Source organism: Saccopteryx bilineata, chromosome 1 (genome assembly GCF_036850765.1).
Source record: "Saccopteryx bilineata isolate mSacBil1 chromosome 1, mSacBil1_pri_phased_curated, whole genome shotgun sequence".
NCBI classification, from domain to species: domain Eukaryota; kingdom Metazoa; phylum Chordata; class Mammalia; order Chiroptera; family Emballonuridae; genus Saccopteryx; species Saccopteryx bilineata.
Genome location: NC_089490.1, coordinates 344004920 through 344026111, shown reverse-complemented (window position 1 = coordinate 344026111; position 21192 = coordinate 344004920). Strand labels below are relative to the sequence as shown.

The 21192-nt window shown below is 49.4% G+C and overlaps 1 protein-coding gene across 1 annotated transcript in view; it reads left to right on the top strand.

Moving 5' to 3' along the window:
* The window catches only part of MYO7A (myosin VIIA), a 95375-nt gene that overhangs the window by 32214 nt on the left and 41969 nt on the right, over positions 1 to 21192 (top strand). Inside the window, exons 8-15 of the mRNA XM_066249646.1 lie at positions 1717 to 1870; positions 3582 to 3658; positions 4272 to 4391; positions 5176 to 5318; positions 6319 to 6529; positions 7047 to 7182; positions 15035 to 15141; positions 20037 to 20174. Of these exons, the coding sequence (XP_066105743.1) occupies positions 1717 to 1870; positions 3582 to 3658; positions 4272 to 4391; positions 5176 to 5318; positions 6319 to 6529; positions 7047 to 7182; positions 15035 to 15141; positions 20037 to 20174 (1086 nt within the window). The remainder of the gene's footprint in view (positions 1 to 1716; positions 1871 to 3581; positions 3659 to 4271; positions 4392 to 5175; positions 5319 to 6318; positions 6530 to 7046; positions 7183 to 15034; positions 15142 to 20036; positions 20175 to 21192) is intronic.

Below are 21192 nucleotides of genomic sequence, written 5' to 3'. Positions count from 1 at the left end.
TAGTTCTGTGAAGTTCCTGGGCTGTCTGCTGAGATGTTGATGTCACTTTCACTGTTGCAAAGATGTAGGTGGGGCTGCAGTCGTGTTGGTGGATGGGGCATGTTGTGAGGGCTTTATGGTTTCAACTTTCTGGCTCTACAACTATAGCAGTGGCAACCTCAGGACGCTCTTCCTCACGTCTCAACAGACCTGGGGACCAGACATGGAGCACCTCTATTCTTCAGGGGAGAAGGTAGCTCTGGAGAGCGAGCTGTGGGGTCTGTCTCTGTCACTCTCTGTACCGCAAGGTGAGGGAGGTGGGATCTGGGAGGCTGGGGTCGCACTTTAGTTTTCTCTGCCTCTGCTGAGTGCAGGCTGCAGGCAGACTGTGGGAACACTGGCCATGAGCCCTCACTGTGGTCACTTTGGTTTATGTCCCCCTCTGCCCCTCTATCTCACTACTCCTCTTGGCAGAAGGAGACCCAGTCACTCTGGGTTTCCTTCTCTGTATCCCTCAGACAAAACCTGGACAGCCTGAGCTTCCCTCCTCCTTGCATTCTGACAGAGAAAAAAACCCAGTTCCTCTAGGTTTGTCTCCTCTACTCTCCAAAACCCACCACAAATGCGTTTTATCTTCTGCCCCCCTTTTCACCCTGTCCCACCTTTAGTCCATTCAGTGCGTGGATCTTTCAGGTGCGCCTGTGAACCCATCAGGGGTTCCTTTGCTGCGTTATAGTTGTCAGTATGTTGAAAGTTCAAAGGGAGAGATCAGGGGTATCTTTCACACCACCATTACTCTAATGTCATCTTGTCTCACATTCTTTAATGTGTGTGGATATCCTAGATGCAGGAACACATAGACACACACACTCATGTGTACACGCACATGAACCTGCCTGTACACATATGCTATTAGTTGTGTCTTTAAGGATGTAAAGACTGGGACCTATGCCAGGCCCCCAGGATTGTAGGGTATAGGCTGCTGTGGCTTCATACTTGAGAGCTTGCTAACTGCAGGGCTCTGGTGCCAGTCTCTTGCTTCTGGCAGGCCACCATGGAGAAGTGGGCCCCAGGGCCATGGCTGCCTCTCAGAACTAACTGGGAAGCCATCCACACAGCAGTCTGGCTTGGGAGACACTAGCTTCCTTAGTCCTGGAGAGATCTTATTACTGAGCTTCATGGACACAAATGTGGGCTGTGGCACCTTAGGGATGTGGGACAATGAAGGTGCATGTATGTGTGTATCTGTGTGTTCTAGGTGTAACAGGTCTTCCTGGACACTTCCTGTAGCTGGTGGGCCTGGCACCCTTGTAGCGTGTGCGCACGCGGTGCACACACACACACAAACACACACACACAGGTCTTACAGGCACACACAATGGGGCAGGTCCTGCCAATGCTCCTTCCTCCTCAGGCTGCACCTGTTAAGTCCCTGTGGGTGGGTATCCATGGGAGGAAGGAGAGCATGGCAGGGCCTTGGTGCTAAGACTTCCAGCTGGGTGGTGGACCAGGCCTGGCATCAGTGAGAAGCTAGGGGGCATCCAGGGTTTCCAGATATAGGAAATGTGTTCTTGAGAAGCCCAACTAGGAACTTTCTAGACTTTCTGGAGGAGTCATAATGCTCATTAGGAGCCCCAGGCTGGCTTGGCTTGGCAGTGAAGGCCCATGGGCTCAGCACTGCTTCTCAAGGGCCAGCCTGATGCCCTCCTGCATCCACTCTCCACTCCTGCCCACCAGGGTAACTGCATAACCTGTGAGGGCCGGGAGGACAGCCAGGAGTATGCCAACATCCGCTCTGCCATGAAGGTACTCATGTTCACTGACACCGAGAACTGGGAGATCTCGAAGCTCCTGGCCTCCATCCTGCACCTGGGCAACCTGCAGTACGAGGGTGAGGGGCCTGCATGGTGTACCACTCCCCCTAACCCTGCACGAGAGCCAAGGGCAGCATGACACCTAGCTATCCAGGGGTATGGTGGCTCAGTTTTTGTCTCAGCATGTACCTTCGGGAGATGGTGGTAGATTTGAACTGATCTGCTAGCCTCAGGTGTGGTTTCACTGTGCTGAAATTCCACCAGAAAGATGTACAGATAAAGCGTAATGGGGATTGACTGTTGGCCCTTTGAGACCACTTCCAGATAGGGTGTCTTATTTTTAAGTCAGATAGATGCCTTGGAGATAGAATAAAATTTTGAATTAATTTATACTAAGGTGTGATGACTACATGGTCATCTTCAGAAAAAGGGAAAAGCAAGGAAAGAGAACATGTTCCCTCATCCAATACTCCATGGACATGTACTATATGCCAGGCTCCCAGGTGGTCCTCTAAGGCAGGCGCCAAGTCTCACTTTGCTCTTGCCCTTGGTACCCAGCATGGCCCCTAGACAGAGCATGACCCTGATCTTAAGTCAGAACTGTCCCTCTGGGAAAGTTTGTTTAATGAATTAATAATCCTAGCTCTAAGGAGCTCAAAGTCTAGTGAGTCTTAAAAGACTAAGAGAGCCCTGGCCGGTTGGCTCAGTGGTAGAGCGTCGGCCTGGCGTGCAGAAGTCCCAGGTTCGATTCCCAGCCAGGGCACACAGGAGAAGCGCCCATCTGCTTCTCCACCCCTCCCCCTCTCCTTCCTCTCTGTCTCTCTCTTCCCCTCCTGCAGCTGAGGCTCCATTGGAGCAAAGATGGCCTGGGCGCTGGGGATGGCTCCTTGGCCTCTGCCCCAGCGCTAGAGTAGCTCTGGTCGCAACAGAGCGACGCCCTGGAGGGGCAGAGCATCGCCCTCTGGTGGGCAGAGCGTCGCCCCCTGGTGGGCGTGCTGGGTGGATCCCGGTCGGGTGCATGCAGGAGTCTGTCTGACTGTCTCTCCCTGTTTCTAGCTTCAGAGAAAAAAAAAAAAAGACTAAGAGACATGAAGAAAGGTTACACCAGGCAGAAGGAAGGGTTTATGCCAAGGCTCTGGGGCCTGAGAAAGCAGGTACATTTGGGGAAGGACAGATAGTATCAGGCACTAAGCTAAGCAAGCTCATAAAACCTATCTTATAAGACCCACTGATGTTCTGAGAGTCTGAAGTGGAGGGGTGTGACTGCCAGCATCTGCTGTTAGGTGCCAGGTGTAGAACTATGTGTTGGATACACAATTTTTACACTCATGGTGCCCATAGTTCATGATGAGAGCGTTCATCAAACATATATTGACCCAGAGAAACATTTATATATAATTGTTACAGTCTTTGGTCTTTCAAATATGTCTATTTATTTATTTATTTCTTCATTCATTTATTCATTTTAGAGAAGAGAGACAGAGAGAGAGAGAGATAGAGAGAGAGAGAGAAGGGAGGGAGGAGCAGGAAGCATCAACTCCCATATGTGCCTTGACTGGGCAAGCCCAGGGTTTTGAACTGGTGACCTCAGCGTTCCAAGTCGATGTTCTATCCACTGAGCCACCACAGGTCAGGTGACCCAGAGAAACATTTAATCACAATAAGATGTCCTTTGTTGATAGGGTGGGTCCCCTAAGAGCAGACATGGCATTTGGTCCCTTTAGACTGCCCCCTTGCCTCTGTGCCCAACCTCCCTTGCCTGATGCTTTGCCCCTTTGCTGCTGACAGCCCGAACATTTGAAAACCTGGATGCTTGCGAGGTCCTCTTCTCCACATCCCTGGCCACAGCTGCATCCTTGCTTGAGGTCGGTGCCCAGTCTTCTGCCCCCACGGCTGCTTTTGTTTCTTTCAGAGTGGCAGTTTTGACTTCAGGCTCAGGAAGTGGGCATGTGGGGCCCAATGAGCTGGGGCCTCTGTTTGGGAAAGTTCTGGGAAGTCAACATTGAGAACCTACTGTGTGCAGGTTCTGTGCTGAACATGGGTCCCCAGGAAGAGCAAGGCCCAGAGCTTGGGAGCTGCACTGCCTGTCTTAGCCCTGCTGCTCCTGGGGACAGTGAGGGCTTAGGGGGACCAGGGTTGCAGGCCCTGAGTAAGTCAGTCTGTCAGACTTCCGGCAAATACTACTAGGCTCTGCCCTGGGTTGGAAAACTGGGATGAATAAAGCCAGAGTAAGAGCCAGTCCTGGGAGGCACAGGTAACATGCTGGGGAGACTGGAGGGGGTTATCAAAGAGAGAGCAGTTCCTTCCGGGCAGTGTTTGGGTGGGATTTGATGGTTGGGGGACGGCATTCTTAGTGGAAGGAACAGTCTGAGTGAGGCCCTGTTAGGAAGTGGGAGAGGGTTTCTAGGTATGGTGGGGGTTCCAGGGAAGGCCCGGCTGGCAGGTAGCTGGGTGAACTGCTGGATGTTGCTCCACCAGGTAAACCCCCCAGACCTGATGAACTGCCTGACCAGCCGCACCCTCATCACCCGTGGGGAGACGGTGTCCACCCCTCTCAGCAGGGAGCAGGCGCTGGACGTTCGAGATGCCTTTGTCAAGGTGGGTTTGTGGAGTGGCCATCTGCTCTTCCTGCCCCTTGGGAGGGTGGTTTGTTGATGGGCAGGAGCTAAGAAGTCCACAGAGCTGGTGGGCATCTGGACCATGGCCTTGGTTTGGGCCTACGCTCCGTCTCTGGCTGTCTCTGGGCCTGGGTAAGAGTCTGCCTTCTCTTGAGTCCCACAAGAAGCTAGGAATTGTACCCTCTAGGGGCCCTGCCAGCTCTGGTTTCCTCATGCCTTCCATCTTGGCCTGCTTGGATCTCCAGCCCCTTGGGCCTCATGCTGGGTCATATCCTTTGGGCACTCTGTCTGCTGTGCTGTTCTCAGCCTAGGGACATCTCCTCTGGTCTCTTCAGAGAAGATACTGAAGAGGGGGACAGGTGGGGAGGGTGCTGAATCCTTCCTGTTCTCAGTCACACATTTGCTATCCATTGTGCCCTTCCCTGCTGTAGGCCTTGTGCTGGGCTCTGACACCCTCAAGATATTCAGAGCTTATGGGGAGACAGAGATGGATGGAGAAATGGGAGCCCAATGGAGGGCTTCCTTCCCCAACTGTGAGGTCAGGGCAGGATTTTTGGAGGAGCTTTGAAAAATGAGTAGTAAATTTTCAAGCAGAATAGCTTGCTGCAGGCAGAGGAAACACCTTGAATAAAGGCTTGGGAGTTTCTAAGAACACGATCTTTGAAGGGGCTGGAGCAAGACCTCAAAGGGCCCAGGAGCTCAGCTTGTCTCCATGGGAGGATGCGGCTGGGCCCAGTGCCTGATGCAGCCACTCTGCCTCCCAGGGGATCTATGGGCGGCTCTTCGTGTGGATTGTAGACAAGATAAATGCTGCGATTTACAAGCCCCCCTCCCAGGAAGTGAAGAACTCTCGCCGGTCCATTGGACTCCTAGACATCTTTGGCTTTGAGAACTTTTCTGTGAACAGGTAACATGTGAGACTCTGCCCTGTGGGAATTATTTTTCACAACACAGACATAAGAAATGTCACCTCTCTTTAAACTACATTTAGTTGGTTCCATGCATACCCTGCCAGGCTGCTAGAAATTTGGCTTCAGTCATCCTGGTGGGACCTCTCCCCTCCCTTCCATCTCCTCCAGTTCCAAGGCCAGCTGAGGAAGGGGGTAGTGCTGGGGGTGGGTGGGTGGGGGGAGGCTCCTATATCATCAAGGACACTGCAGGCCCCACTGCTGATCTGCCTGGTGCCCAAGCTGCAAAGTACCTTGAAGCAGGTGAGGCTGAGCCTCAGCCAAGGTTGAGATGGGGGTCTTGGCCATGCTGGGGTCCCACATTTTTGGGGGGCTATCTGAGGGGCAGACAACTGGAGCAGGCCCAGTTGTCCAGGCAGCCACTTGCTAGCTATGTGACTCCTGACAAGTCACTTCAATTCTTGTGATATTTGAGTGTCTCAAAGCCCTTTCTTCACCCTACCAAAACACCCACATTGAAAACATGGAGTGTCACCCGAGAGAGCACTGAGTTGGTAGCTCAGAGATGTTAGCTGTCAGGGCTCTGCTTCCCAATCTCATCAGCCCTGTTCCCGGGTCCCACTGACGCTTCGGATCTTTCCTATGCACCCCCCCCCAGCACCAGCACCTCGGCTCTTCCCCTCCCAGGTGCTCTGCCAGGGGGCTGGAGCCCATATGCCAGCACTCCCCACTGGGCCTAAACTGGGGTCCTGGGCCCTAGCTTCAACTCTCCCTCTGACTCCCTGAGAACCCTTGGGGGAGTGCTCTGCTCTCACTGGGCCTTGGTGTCCTCTCCTGTACCTCGACGGGGTTGGACCCGACAATCCCGTCCCACCTCAGAGGCTGGGGTGCATGACAGGAACAGTGTGCCTAAGGGCAGGCTGTACCTGGAGGCAGGGTGGTGGGGCAGCGCCTGAACGGCACCCACTCATACCGTGTCCCCTGTGCACCCTCCCCCAGCTTTGAGCAGCTGTGCATCAACTTCGCCAACGAGCACCTGCAGCAGTTCTTCGTGCGGCACGTGTTCAAGCTGGAGCAGGAGGAGTACGACCTGGAGAGCATCGACTGGCTGCACATTGAGTTCACCGACAACCAGGACGCCCTGGACATGATCGCCAACAAGCCCATGAACATCATCTCCCTCATCGACGAGGAAAGCAAGTTCCCCAAGGTGGGCCTGTGGCAGGGCGGATCTTCCACACTGAGTCTCAGCTTTCCTCATCTACAAAATGGGGCTGAAGACACCCACCTCTCAGGGGGGCTCTGGGCCCAACTCAAGTGCATCTATCGGGCACTTGGAAATCACCTACATCCACTGGGCCCTGCACCAAATGATGAAGACCTAAGCATGTAGCTGGCACAGAATAGGTGCTCTAGACACTGACTACTTCTTGGAGTGAGGGAGGGACTGTTCCTGTGGTTTGACCCCTGGGAATAGATTTTCTAAACTGGATTGTACTATCACGGTTGTGTTGTTCCACTTCACCCACTTAACAGATGGGGAAGTGGAGGCCCAGAGAGCTCCTCTGTGGGCTCTAAATAAAGGGATGGAAGTTATTGAGAAAGACAGATGAAGGGGTGCAAAGACATGGGTCAGGACAGGCAGTGGGGCCTGTCAGAAAGTAGGGGGAGTGGAGAGCGGGGCGAGGGGAGAGGTGGGCTCAGCAGCTGCCCCTTGGTTCCCACAGGGCACGGATACCACCATGTTGCATAAATTGAACTCCCAGCACAAGCTCAACTCGAACTATATTCCTCCCAAGAACAACCATGATACCCAGTTTGGGATCAACCACTTTGCTGGCATTGTCTACTATGAGAGTCAAGGTACAGGCAGCTGGCCAGGGCGGCTCTCTCTTTGTCTGTGCCCCCTCCCTCCCTCCCCTTCTCCAGCCCAAGACACAGATACCAGCCAGGTCCTGCAATACAGAGAGGAAACATTGGGACCAATATTTTGTTGTTGTTTTTTGGAGATTAAAAACTAAATAATGTAGTAAAAATATATCATATAAAATTTACTATTTTAATGATTTTTAAGTTTCCAATTCAGTGGCATTAAGTATATTCACAATATAATGCAACTATCAATGCTATCCATTCCCAGAGCCTATTAATCACCCTATTGGCTCTGTAGCCATTAAGCAACTCCCCATCCCCCCTTGTCCCTGCCAGCCTCTAACACCCTCTATTCTACTTTCTGCCTTTAAGTATTTGACTATTTTAAGTACCTTATGTAAGTGGAATCATACAATATTTGTATTTTTGTGTTTGGCTTATTTCACTTAGCATAATACCTGTTGTAGCGTGTGTCTTTTTTATCCATTTATCTGTTGATGGGCATTTGAGCTATTTCCACACTTTGGCTAGCAAGTAATGCTGCTGTGAACATGGTATACAAGTATTTGTCTGAGTCCCTGCTTTCATTTCTTTGGGATGGGCTCAGTGCTCTTCTGTGCATATGGGAAGCTGAGGCTCGTAAGAAGAGGGATTAGTTATCCTTACATGACATAGCCCACCGGGTGCAAAGCCAAGCCTAGAACCAACCCAGTTACCTACCAAGACTCTTTCAGCAACGAGACTAAGTGTGACCTTCTAGACTAGAGGATGCCCTTCTTTCCTCCTGGGACATGCAGTTGGGTTCATTTTCAAGCTAGAAGTCAAGAAGAGGGTCAGAACAGTGTCAAGTTTACCCCACTAAGAATTCTTACAGGGTCTGTCACAAGCCTGCAGACTGTCCTAGCCAACTCCCCCCTCCCACCCTGGTATAAAGGGCTACCCTCGAATGGGCCTCAGTTGTGGGATGTGTCTACACTGAGTTTCTGCCATCCAGCCCCAAAAGGTCCCACTCACACCCAAGCCAGTGGAATTCAAAACAAATAAGCAAAGAGCCATTGGTTTAGTACTTCCTTGTTGAGTTGGTCAAGAGGCAGTAGAATGTATCAGTGAGCCATGCTGCAGGGATGCAATCTGAAGGCTTAGCCCTCCTTAAAGTATTGGATAAGAGATCCCACCCTGCTGTTAGCAAGAAGGAAGCCAACATTCAGTTTGAAGGACTGTTGGGCAAACCAATGAGTCTGTTGTTTAAAGTAATAGAGGATTGTATTTTTCAGTTCAGTTCAACCAACATTCACTGAGCATTTATTATGTACCAGCCTTCCTGCTGTTGTTGAGGATACGGAAGTGAAGTTTGAGTGAACTTTACATGAAGTTACAAAACTGTGGAGTTATAGATCTGGAGGGAACATGAGGGTTATCTACTTTTATGGATTTGCAAACTGAGATCCAGAGAGTGAAATGACTTGTCTAAGAACGCAAACCAGTTTTCAGCTGCTTCACGCAATTCTACCAGCATTTCCTGGTTCACAAAGTACTTTTTTAAGCCAGCATTTAATTTATGACGTGAATAGTGTTAGGAGATCTGAAGAGAAGCAATAGCTTATGAGTACTGTCATTCCCATCTCACAGACGAGGAAGCTGAGGCCCAAAGGGGACTTTCCTAGGGTCCCATAGTGAATCTGTCATAGAGCTGTAGTTAGAGCCCTACAATTACTCCCCAGCTCCAGAGCCTACTCTTCTGCTAACGAGTGCCTCCGGCAGCACACCCCTCCTCAGAGGCCGGTGGGCAGCCCAGCACGGGGTCTCTGAGCCACCGACCAGCCAGGGCAGCCTGAGTCCTGCGGGCAGGTGCTGCTGCTTCTCTGCAGCGTCCCTCCTCTCAGGCATGCTCAGCCCTTGGGCACCCGCCTCCTGTCCCACCCTAGCAAGCCCCCCCCCCAACCCATGAACCAGTTCCTAACTCCCCAGTTCCTGGAAGCAGAGCCTCTCTGAGCTGGCACCAGGGTACCTGTGTTTAAGTCTTTTTTTTTTTTTATATATTTTTTGCACCTTGCATTATCCTTTTAATGACTCTGAGATATTTTTTCCATATCAGGCCATATAAATGTACTTTATTTTTTGGTAGAATGTTTTTACTGTAGGGATTTACCATTCTTATAAAACCAATAACTTACTGATAGAAATTCAGTACTTTTTCTCCTTAGTCCAGTGCTTTAATACATCTGATACTTCAAAAAATCATCCTTGTGCATATAGCAGTGTACATGTATGAGTACATCTTTGGCATATATTTCTAGAGGCACAATTGCTAAATCAGAGGAAACGCATATGCTGAGAGCTAGTGTCAAATTGCCTTGCGAAGGGATTACAACACTATCACATACAAGGGTATAATATAAAATTTTCTTTTAAATTAATTTTAATGGGGTGACATTGATAAATCAGGGTACATATGTTCAGAGAAAACATCTCTAGGTTATTTTGACATTTGATTATGCTGCATTCCCATCACCCAAAGTCAACTATCTTCCGTCACCTTCTAACTGGTTTTCTTTGTGCCCCTCCCCTCCCCCAACCCCCTCCCTCTCCCCCCCCCCCACCCCGTAACCTCCATACTCTTGTCCATGTCTCTGAGTCTCATTTTTATGTCCCACCTATGTATGGAATCATATAGTTCTTAGTTTTTTCTGATTTACTTATTTGGCTCAGTATAATGTTATCAAGGTCCATCCATGTTGTTCTGAATGATCCGATGTCATCATTTCTTATGGCTGAGTAGTATTCCATAGTATATATGTACCAAAGCTTTTTTTTTTTTTTTGTATTTTTCTGAAGCTGGAAATGGGGAGGCAGTCAGACTCCCGCATGCGCCCAACTGGGATCCACCTGGCATGCCCACCAGGGGGCGATGCTCTGCCCATCTTGGGGAGTCGCTCTGCCGCAATCAGAGCCATTCTAGTGCCTGAGGCAGAGGCCACAGAGCCATCCTCAGCGCCCGGGCAAACTTTGCTTCAGTGGAGCCTTGGCTGCGGGAGGGGAAGAGAGAGACAGAGAGGAAGGAGAGGGGGAGGGGTGGAGAAGCAGATGGGCGCTTCTCCTGTGTGCCCTGGCCGGGAATCAAACCTGGGACTCCTGCACGCCAGGCCAACGCTCTACCGCTGAGCCAACTGGCCACGGCTGTACCAAAGCATTTTAATCCACTCGTCCACTGACGGACACTTGGGCTGTTTCCAGATCTTTGCTATTGTGAACAATGCTGCCATAAACATGGGGGTGCATTTCTTCTTTTGAAACAGTGCTATGGTGTTCTTGGGGTATATTCCTAAAAGTGGTATAGCTGGGTCAAAAGGTAGTTCGATTTTTAATTTTTTGAGGAATCTCCATACTGTTTTCCACAGTAGCTGCACCAGTCTGCATTCCCACCAGCAGTGCAGGAGGGTTCCCTTTTCTCCACATCCTCGCCAGCACTTATTCTGTGTTGTTTTGTTGATGAGCGCCATTCTGACTGGTGTGAGGTGATATCTCATTGTGGTTTTAATTTGCATTTCTCTAATGATTAGTGATGTTGAGCATTTTTTCATCTGCCTATTGGCCATCTGTATGTCCTCTTTGGAGAAGTGTCTATTCATTTCTTTTGCCCATATTTTGATTGGATTGTTTGTCTTCCTGGTATTGAGTTTTACAAGTTCTTTATAAATTTTGGTTATTAACCCCTTATCAGACGTACTGTCAAATATGTTCTCCCATTGTGTAGTTTGTCTTTTTATTCTGTTCTTATTGTCTTTAACTGTGCAGAAGCTTTTTAGTTTGATATAGTCCCATTTGTTTATCCTGTCTTTTATTTCACTTGCCCGTGGAGATAAATTGGCAAATATATTGCTACGAGAGATGTCAAAGCACTTACTGCCTATGTTTTCTTCTAATATGCTTAAGGTTTTATGGCTTACATTTAAATCTTTTATCCATTTTGAGTTTATTTTTTTGAATGGTGTAAGTTGGTGGTCTAGTTTCATTTTTTTGCAGGTAGCTGTCCAATTTTCCCAACACCATTTGTTGAAGAGGCTGTCTTTACTCCATTGTATGCTCTTACCTCCTTTGTCAAATATCAGTTGTCTGAAAAGGTGTGGGTTATTTCTGGGTTCTCTGTTCTGTTCCATTGATCTATATGCCTGTTCTTATTCCAGTACCAGGCTGTTTTGAGTACAGTGGCCTTGTAGTATAACTTGATATCCAGAAGTGTAATACCTCCCATTTTATTCTTCCTTTTCAAGATTGCTGAGGCTATTCGTGTTCACTTTGGTTCCATATAAATTTTGGAATATGTGTTCTATATCTTTGAAGTAAGTCATTGGTATTTTAATTGGTATTGCATTGAATTTATAAATTGCTTTGGGTAATATAGACATTTTAATGATGTTTATTCTTCCTAACCATGAGCACGGTATATGCTTCCACTTGTTTGTATCTTCCCTGATTTCTTTTATCAATGTTTTATAATTTTCTGAGTACAAGTCCTTAATTTCCCTGGTTAAATTTATTTCTAGGTACTTTATTTTTTTGGTTGCAATGGTGAAGGGGATTGCTTCCTTAATTTCTCTTTCTGACAGTTCATTGTTAGTGTATAAAAGTGCCTCTGGTTTCTGAGTATTAATTTTATATGTTGCCACCTTGCTGAATTCATTTATCAGGTCCAGTAGTTTTTTGACTGAGACTTTAGGGTTTTCTATATATAATATCATATCATCTGCAAATAATGATTATTTTCCTTCTTCTTTTCCAATTTGGATGCCTTTTATTTCTTTTTCTTGTCTGATTGCTGTGGCTAGGACTTCCAGAACTATGTTGAATAAGAGTGGTGAGAGGGGGCACACCTGCCTTGTTCCTGATCTTAAGGGTATTGCTTTTAATTTTTGCCCATTGAGTATGATGTTGGCTGTGGGTTTGTCATAGATGGCCTTTATCATGTTGAGGTATGTTACCTGTATTCCCACTTTGCTGAGAGTTTTGATCATGAATGGGTGCTGGATTTTATCAAATGCTTTTTCTGAATCTATTGAAATTATCATGTGCTTTTCTTCTTCCTTTTGTTTATGTGATGAATCACATTGATTGATTTGCAAATATTGTACCAGCCTTGCCTCCCAAGAATAAATCCCACTTGATCGTGGTGTATGATTTTTTTTATATATTGCTGGATCTGGTTTGCTAATATTTTGTTGAGGATTTTAGCATCTAAATTCATCAGGAATATTGGCTTATAATTTTCTTTCTTTTTTTTATAAATAAATTTTTATTTTAATGGGGTGACATCAATAAATCAGGGTACATATATTCAAAGAAAACATGTCCAGGTTATCTTGTCATTAAATTCTGTTGCATACCCATCACCCAAAGAGAGATTGTCCTCCATCACCTTCTATCTAGTTTTCTTTGTACCCCTCCCCCTCCCCCTCCCCCTCTTCCTCCCCCCCCCCCCGTAACCACCACACTCTTGTCCATGTCTCTTAGTCTCGTTTTTATATCCCACCAATGTATGGAATCCTGCAGTTCTTGTTTTTTTTCTGATTTACTTATTTCACTCCGTATAATGTTATCAAGATCCCCCCATTTTGTTGTAAGTGATCCGATGTCATCATTTCTTATGGCTGAATAGTATACCATGGTGTATATGTGCCACATCTTCTTTATCTAGTCTTCTTTTTTTTTTTTTTTTTACAGTGATTAAAGCCTTTAAGCACACTCTTGGCCAATACAGCAAGAATCCATAAAAGAGTAGTGTCCTTAACATGTTCACCAAGTCCAAGTTGGCCCCAACACCATGCCAAATCCCTGAAAAATGCAACCCAACCCCAGTTCAGTCTGTTAGGAGCTGTCACAAGGAACAGGAGTCCAGGAAAAGTCCACATCCAGGAAAAGTCTGCATGGCACTGGAATTGTTGTCACAATTCTATACTTTGCAGCTTATGTCCAAGTCCCAATGACTGCTGCTTCTAGCTGGTAATGATTCAGGTAGACTGGAAAAGCCATCTGCAGCATGTGTGGATATGGAGCTTCTGTTCTCCTCTGCCTGGAGAGATGAGACCAGGTTGCTTTTCCCTGGAGCTCTGTGACTGTGGCTTGGTAAAGAGAACCTTGGGATACATTAAGCAGTCTCGGTGTGGCTTCTTCAGTGTTCCTTGGTTGAAGAGTCCTCTTAGTTTAGTCCAAAGTTGATTTTTCCAGATGATAGTTCTTAAAATTAGTTTGTAATCCACTTTGGTTCTGGGAGGTAGATGTTGGTACGGCTGCCTACTCTAGCGCCTGGTTTTGGAATCAGAATTACGCTTGCCTCATAAAAGGAGCTTGGAAGTCTTCCTTCGTCTTGAATTTTTTGAAATAGCTTGAGAAGGATAGGAGTTAGTTCTTCTTTGAATATTTGGTAGAATTCACTTGTGAAGACATCAGGCCCAGGACTTTTCTTTGTTGGGAGTTTTTTGATAACTGTTTCGATCTCATTTGTTGTAATTGGTCTGTTTAGGTTTTCTGATTCTTCCAGATTAATTTTTGGAAGATTATATGTTTCCAGGAATTTGTCCATTTCATCTAGGTTGTCTAGTTTTTTGACATATAGTTCTTCATAGTATTTTCTTACAATATTTTGTATTTCTGTTGTGTCAGATGTTATTTCTCCACTCTCGTTTCTAATTTTATTTATTTGAATCCTCTCTCTTTTTTTCTTGGTGAGTCTAGTTAAAGGTTCATCAATCTTGTTTACCTTTTCAAAGAACCAGCTCCTAGTTTCATTGATTGTCTATATTGTTTCTTTAGTCTCTATGTCATTTATTTCTGCTCTGATCTTTATTATTTCCTTCCTTCTACTACCTCTGGGCTTTACTTGCTGTTCTTTTTCTAGTTCTTTTAGATGCAGGGTCAAGTTGTTTATTTGAGATTTTTCTAGCTTCTTAAGGTATGCCTGTAATGCTATGAACTTCCCTCTCAGGACTGCTTTTGCTGTGTCCCATAAATTTTGAGTTGATGTATGCTCATTATCATTCACATCTAGGAATTTTTTTATTTCTTCTTTGAGCTTATTGTTAACCCATTCGTTATTTAATAACATGCTATTTAGTTCCCATGTGTTTGAGTGTTTTTCAGTTTGTCTGTTGTGGTTGAACCAGTTCCTAACTCCCCAGTCCCTGGAAGCGGAGCCTCTCTGGGCTGGCGCCAGAGTACCTGGGTTTAAGTCTTAACTCTGTGGCTCACTGTGTGGTGGTAGGCATCTTGCTTAGCTTCTCTGAATATTGGTTTACTCCCCCATGTGACAAGAAGATCATTCCCGCTTGTCCCACATCTCCAGGGGCAGTTGTGAACATCGGAGCTGTGAGGGCATTTTGTAAAACATAAGGCAAGCTATTTTTAGTTAATTTTTTTTTACTATTAGCTGATACCTGATCAACATGTATTCTCTCCCAGGTGACACACTTACTTAACAGGAGCTTTTGACATCTTTGTTTAAAAGACCAAGGCTGGCATTTCAGGCATTGGGGTGGTTCAGTTAAGAAGGTGCCCCACTCCCTCCCGGGGAAAGACCTCCTGCCCTTCTCTCTAACCAGGCTTTAAGGAGGGCTGTGTGGTTGGGGAGACAGCGTTCTGCTTCTCGCTCTGCCCTCATTTTCTCTGTGAACTCAGGTCAGCAGTAGTCCTCTCCAGGCCCCCGCGTGCCTCACTGTAACACGGATGTGGGTGAACTCAGTGAATTTTAAGCTGAGGATTTGGAGTTAGGCTGAGTCTTGTCAGGTGGTTGCGGCGGGGGCGGGAGGTTGCTGGAGCTGGCGACGTGTGACCACCCTTTGCTGCTGCTCAGGCTTCCTGGAGAAGAACCGGGACACCCTGCACGGAGACATCATCCAGCTGGTCCACTCCTCCAGGAACAAATTCATCAAGCAGATCTTCCAGGCTGACGTCGCCATGGTAATGTCGGGGCAGGGCTTCCATTGGGGAGGAAGGGTCCTCAGAAGCAAGGCCAGTGTCTAGGCACCCCTTGTCCAGCAGCTTCGGCTGAATTCCTCCAGCTGCAGAGCAGGAGCAGTGCTTTCCTGTGGCTCCAGGAGGGGTGTTCAAGGTCCTCCCATCTGGTCTTTTTGAACTGATGGGGGGGGGGGGGGTTGCAAGGCCCAGAGGAGGGTCACATAAGAGGTCACAGAGCAGAGCCTGATCAGAACTTAGTTTACCATGCTGGTCCCCCCTCTCCACCTGAACCTCCTGCTGCTAATAGGGAGCACATCCAGCCTCGAAGACATGGGTGGGTGTAAATGTTCACAGAAATGGCATCAGGGATATACTTGTGCCAGCCCTGGACCCTACACAGGGGTAGGGGATGTCCCACCCTCTATATTTTCTTTGTCCCTATACTTAGGTAGGCTGGTGGACTTTTTCCTGCAGGATCAAATGACTTTTTATTCCATATTTCCTCTTGCCCCATGGCTTCTGCAGGGAGAGCAGAGCCGTTGCCCTCTTGGTGCCTATCCAGGTGCCTCTGATGCCCCAGCCCCTGACCTCTGCCCTGAACATTCTTGTCTTGCCCTGGTGGGTTTTGCTCTTGGTTTTCTGACCCACCACATTCTCCTTGTGCCCCCCCCCCCCATCTCGCCCTGCTCTGTGGTTCCTGTTATAGTTTCTCTGTGGTTATTCATCGGGCACTCTCCGCCAGTCAGCAGCTTCTGCGAAGGTAAAAGACCCCAGAGGCCTCAGCCGCCCCTGGGACTATGTCCTTGGTCCCAACGGCACTGAGGTTTGGGGAAAGAGCTGACTTTTTTTTTTTCTGGAGTGGTATTTTTGTTTGTTTTTTTGTGGAGTGGTTTGTGGAGTGGTTTTGTTTTTTGGATTTTTTTTGAGTTGTGTGTACTGCAGGCATCTCAGTTTCTTAAAGAAGGAAACTGAGTCTTAGAAAAAGAGGCAGACTTGTCCAGCTACTCTGTGAACCAAGAGCACACCCATGTCTCCCAAGTCCTCTGCCCCAAGGAGTCAGGGCCAGCTCCTCTACCAGGCCCTGCTAAGCATTTCCATGTCTGCAACCTGGTGATTCCTCTCTGATAACCTGTGGCATAGGAAGAGCAGGTGACATTTTTCTGCATTTTGGAGATAAAAAGCTCAGAGCTAAGGTGTAACTCACCCCAAGTCAACATCCTGGAAAGCTGGCCCTATAAGTCATCACCCCTGGACCTCCTTAGGTCCTGGGAAGCATCTCTGGGGCGTCCTGATCACCACCTTCGGGTCCTGGCTCCCAGGGTGCTCAGGTCCCTGAGACCCTGGGAACACCTTCGCAGCGGCATAGCTCTGCCATCCTGTTTGCCTCCCTTTTCTCTTCTCGACCCCCAGTTTCCTGTCTGCCTACTCTGGCATCCTCTCACATTCCGTCTTAACGCCTAGCCCCTCTTCCTTCTTGAATGTCTGGCATCCCTCCGCTGCCCAGAGTTCTGAAACAATTCAGGAAAGCCACAGCAGCAGAGCAGGGCAACCACAGGCCAGGGGCAGGGAGTGTGTCTATGTGGTGGCCTCTGTCTTCTGCCCATGGATCGGCCCTGGCACCCCACCCCCCAGGTTGACATTATGGCTCAGTTTGTTGACGGTGAATGTAGGGCCACCATCAGAAGGGGGCCCCAAGCATCTGAAGCACCAGCACCCAGCTGTCCTATCCCAAACCCGCCTATCACAGGGTCCGTGGCATTGATGACACAAGTGTGCCTTGGGCTCTCCCAGCCCAGCTCCTGCCAGGTCCACCACTCCTTCTGGTCTTGGACAGCCCTGGAACACTGAACCCCGTCCCCGCCTACCACCCCTTATCCTCTCACCCAAAAGCATCTGGAGACATCAGGGGGACTTGCCATAAAGTTTATAGTTCTAAGGGCCCTTCTCCTGGACCCTGGGACTTGAACCTACTTGCTGAGGAACCACACAGAGGTCCAAGTGTAAGACTGACCCCAAGGTCTCCAGAAATGGCCCACTCAGGAGGGAGTTTCTGGAGCACAGCAGTGACATATTTGATACTGATGACATCTAGTCTTCTGGACGGACCAGGCTGGGAGCTTTGCACTACATTTCTCACCTCATTCACTGCCCACATCAACGGTGTGAGTATTAACTACCACCCGCACGCTACAGCTGCAGACGTTAGGGCCCAGAGGGGCCCAGCAGCTTGCTCAAGCTCATGCCAGGATTGGTCCAGGTTCATCTCAGGTCGGTACAGGGGCTTGTCCAAGGTCACATCCAAGAGAGAGCTAAAGAGAGGCTTTCCAGGCCCCTGCTTTTTTTTTCACTACATTGTGCTGTCTCTAAGCATCACCTCTAGGAAAGAGAAAGTACTTTGTAACCACTAGACGTGTGATAGTTCTGTTATAGGAACATTGAAATCAGCTTGGCGAAGTGTCAAGTGTGAAGTCAGAGCTAGTCCAGTGTACTGGCTTCAGGGCTCTACTCGGGTGGAAGCCCCAATGCCTCCGTCCTGTCCCCTGAACTCACTTCTTGCACAGGCCCCCCCACCCCTGAGTTCCCATCCTTGTCTCCCCAGGGTGGCCCGGGCAGCCCCACCCCAACCATTGTTTCTGGAGAGATCAGCTGACCCATAAAGAAGGTAGTTCTTCCAGAGCATTGAGCACTCAGATTAATGTCTAACTCCAGTCACATGTCTCTGGGTTCCTGAGTCCATAGGATACTTTGTTCCTTCTTTGTGCAGGTAGCTTCTCCTGCCTGCAAGTCCCCAGCCCCATTGACATCACGGGCAGGTACCTGCCCCTCGGATCCCTTCTGTGGAGTCATTTCATATTAAAGTGTACTGCTCACAAAAATTAGGGGATACTTCAAAATGAATATGAAGTGATATAATATCCCTTAATTTTTGTGAGCGGAATATATAGTATGTCAGGTGGTGATACATGATACTGAGAAAAATTAAGGAGTAGGGAAGGCTGGTGGTGGAGCTTTACAATTTTGGATAGGGAGATCAGGAAAGGCCTTAGGGAGATGCTGATAAGGATGTAAAAAAGCCAGCCACGTGCATTATGGAGGAAAAGCATTACCGGGAGAGCAAACAGCAAGTGAAATGCCCTAAGGTGCATCTCAAGCCCCAAGCCTGCCTGGTGCCTAGTAGGAACAGCACAGAGGCTAGCTGGAAGGGAGTGGGCAAGGTGGGGGAGAGACTAGCAGTCACTGGAACCAGACCTGTGGGACATTGTCAGTCCTTACTCGGAGCTCAGCGTTTATGCTGCGGGACTGGGGGAGCCCTGGGGGGGTTTGAGCGGGGTAGACATGGCTGGGCTTGTGTGTTAACAGCCTCACTCAGGCTGCTGTGTCAGCAGCAGAGTGGAGGACGGTGTGCAGTGGGAGAACAGAAGCAGAGAGACCCGTGTGGAGGTTACTGCAATAATCTGAGAGAGCCATGCTGGTGGCTTGAACTGGGCTGACAGTGGAGGAAGTGGTAAGAAGGAGTCAGACCCTGCTATGTTTTGGAGAGGGAGCCAAGAAGATGCTGACCTAATGGATATGAGAGAAGAGGAGTTGGGGATGGTTCCTAGATTTTGAGCATGAGCAATTGAAAGGTGGACAATGCCTGGGAGCCCATGGACACTTGGAACCAGCTCAGTGCCCCTTCAGTTCAGCAGTGCTGTTGGCTGTTACTGTGCCAGGCCCTGGGCAGAACAGCAAACGATGCAGACCCACCTGTCCTCATGGGGCTTACAGCTCAGCAGAAAAGACAGACTAAAAGTAGTTCCTGTGTGATGATCCAAGTCAAAGATGGAGTGGGTTGTGTGTGTGTTGTTTATATGTGCTGTGTGTGTATGCTTTGTGTGTCCGCACAGCTACCTTCTGTGTGTGCTGTGTACATTGTGTGTTGTGTGCTGTGCGTGTTGTGTGAGCTGTGTGCTATGTGTCTGTGTGTGCTGTGTATGAGTGTGCGTCTGTGTTTGTGCTGTATGTGTGCTTATGGGGCTCTAACAGGCTGGGCACAGCCCTACCCGGACAGCTCCCCCTCCAAGTGGGGGTCACCCAGTGCTGCTGCTGGGTCAGGTTTGGGGGCACTCAACCTGATATTCACCCTACCCCAATGCAGATACTCCTCAGCTTTCTGGGGCAAACCCTTAGATTATGTTCCAAATAAAATGAGGTGAGGCCACACAGTGAGAGTGGGAGGCCCCAGCGTGTTTCTCAGGAGGCTGATCCCACTCTCCGCCCAGCCGGCTGCTGGACCGCTAATCCCATGGGGGGGGGCACAAGCAGCAATCTCCCCCGCCCCCAGGCCAGGTTTCCAGGGTGCTGTTTACTTACACCTGCCGCCCTCATCACAGCCCTGTCAGCCAGGTGGATGGCACTAGTCCTGTTTAGGAAGGGGAGGCTCAGTGCTCAGTGTATAGTGTCCTGCCCGGGATCCCACAGGAGGTGGTGGGGCCAGGTTGGAATTTAGGTCTGTCTAACCTGTCTCTAGGGACAACCCCAGTACCCTGAGGTGACCAAGTTTGTCCACTCATTTATTCCTGGAAAGGGAAACTGAAGACTCAGAGAAGGGCTGCGTCTTGCCCATCTTGCCTAGAATCATTCAGCACACCAGGGCAGAAGCCCAGAATGCCCTAGGCCCCCTGCAGAGCTCTTCTGGCCCAGGTCCTAGGAGGCTCCCTGGAGGGGGCGCCTCTAGGGTCCAAGCTCCAGCCTAGACTGGGCAGGTTATAGGAAAACCCCACGTGCTGGGCAGCCTGCTTTCCCCAGCTGTTCTCCCTTAGGCTCTGACCCCACTGACCTCCTGCCCTCCCTTCCCTTCCTGGAGAGCTAGAGGGGCACAGGTCAGCCCCTCCCATCGCTGTGGTCCTTCCCCCCAGGGCGCCGAGACCAGGAAGCGCTCGCCCACACTCAGCAGCCAGTTCAAGCGGTCCCTGGAGCTGCTGATGCGCACCCTGGGCGCGTGCCAGCCCTTCTTCGTGCGCTGCATTAAGCCCAACGAGTTCAAGAAGCCCATGGTAAGCGGCCCTGGCTGGGGGGGCCGGCCTGCAACGGCGTGGGGTTGGGGTGATGAAGGGGCCAGGCCTTGGGCGCAGGGTGTGAGCTGGGAGGTGGCCCACATATTGGAGATGTGGGACGGGTGGCTTAACCTCAGGGAGGTTAAGGGGCTTGAGCCCGCAGAGCCGAAATCCTCACTGAGCGCTTCGCCTTCCAGGGTCTGGGGTGTGTTGTTTACCACAAGGCTCTTCCCAGAGGCTGGGGGTGGAGCCCTAGGGGTCTGGGGTGGGAGGAAGGCAGGAGGCCAGGGCTGGGCCAGGGAAAGTGCCTAGAGGGAGAGGAAACAGGTGGCGGAAGCCAGCAATCTGCGTGCTGGCCCTGCCTCCTGCCCGGAAACAGTCCCCAGAGTGGGCTGACCAGCAAGCACCCTTGGGGCTCAGGACCAGGTCTGCAGAGGCATAAGTTTCAAAGAGGTCTCCAGCGAGCTTCCTATCTAAAAAGCAGGAGGTCCAGACAGGGGCCTGCCGAGGCAGTTGGGTACCATCCTCACTGCTCTCAGATACCTCCGGAACTTTCTGTCTGCCCCGACCTCAACATTGTGGCCTGGACCTTGATGGCAGGACATCCTCACTGCTCTCTTGCCTTCCTGCCTCCATTCCAGGCCCCCTTCCACGCAGTGAGGGGCAAGATTCTCAAATGCAGATGGAACCCGCCACTCCCTGCGGCCTCCCTAGCCAGGGGTGGGGGGCTTCCCAGCCCCCTGGGAGCCCCGGGCTGGTCCTGCTGTGCTGCCTCTGCTGCCATCACAAAAACAACTTTGTGCCAATTAGAAAAGTGTACTTCTTTTAAAAAATTATTTTATTCCCCCAAAGACTTTGTTTATTGATTTTTCGAGAGAGGAGAGAGAGAAGAGAAGGAGGTGGGGAGGCATCAACTCATAGTAGTTACTTCTCATATGTGCCTTGACCAGGCAAGCCCGGGGTTTCTAACCGGCGCCCTCAGCATTCCAGGTCAATGCTCTATCTACTGCGCCACCAC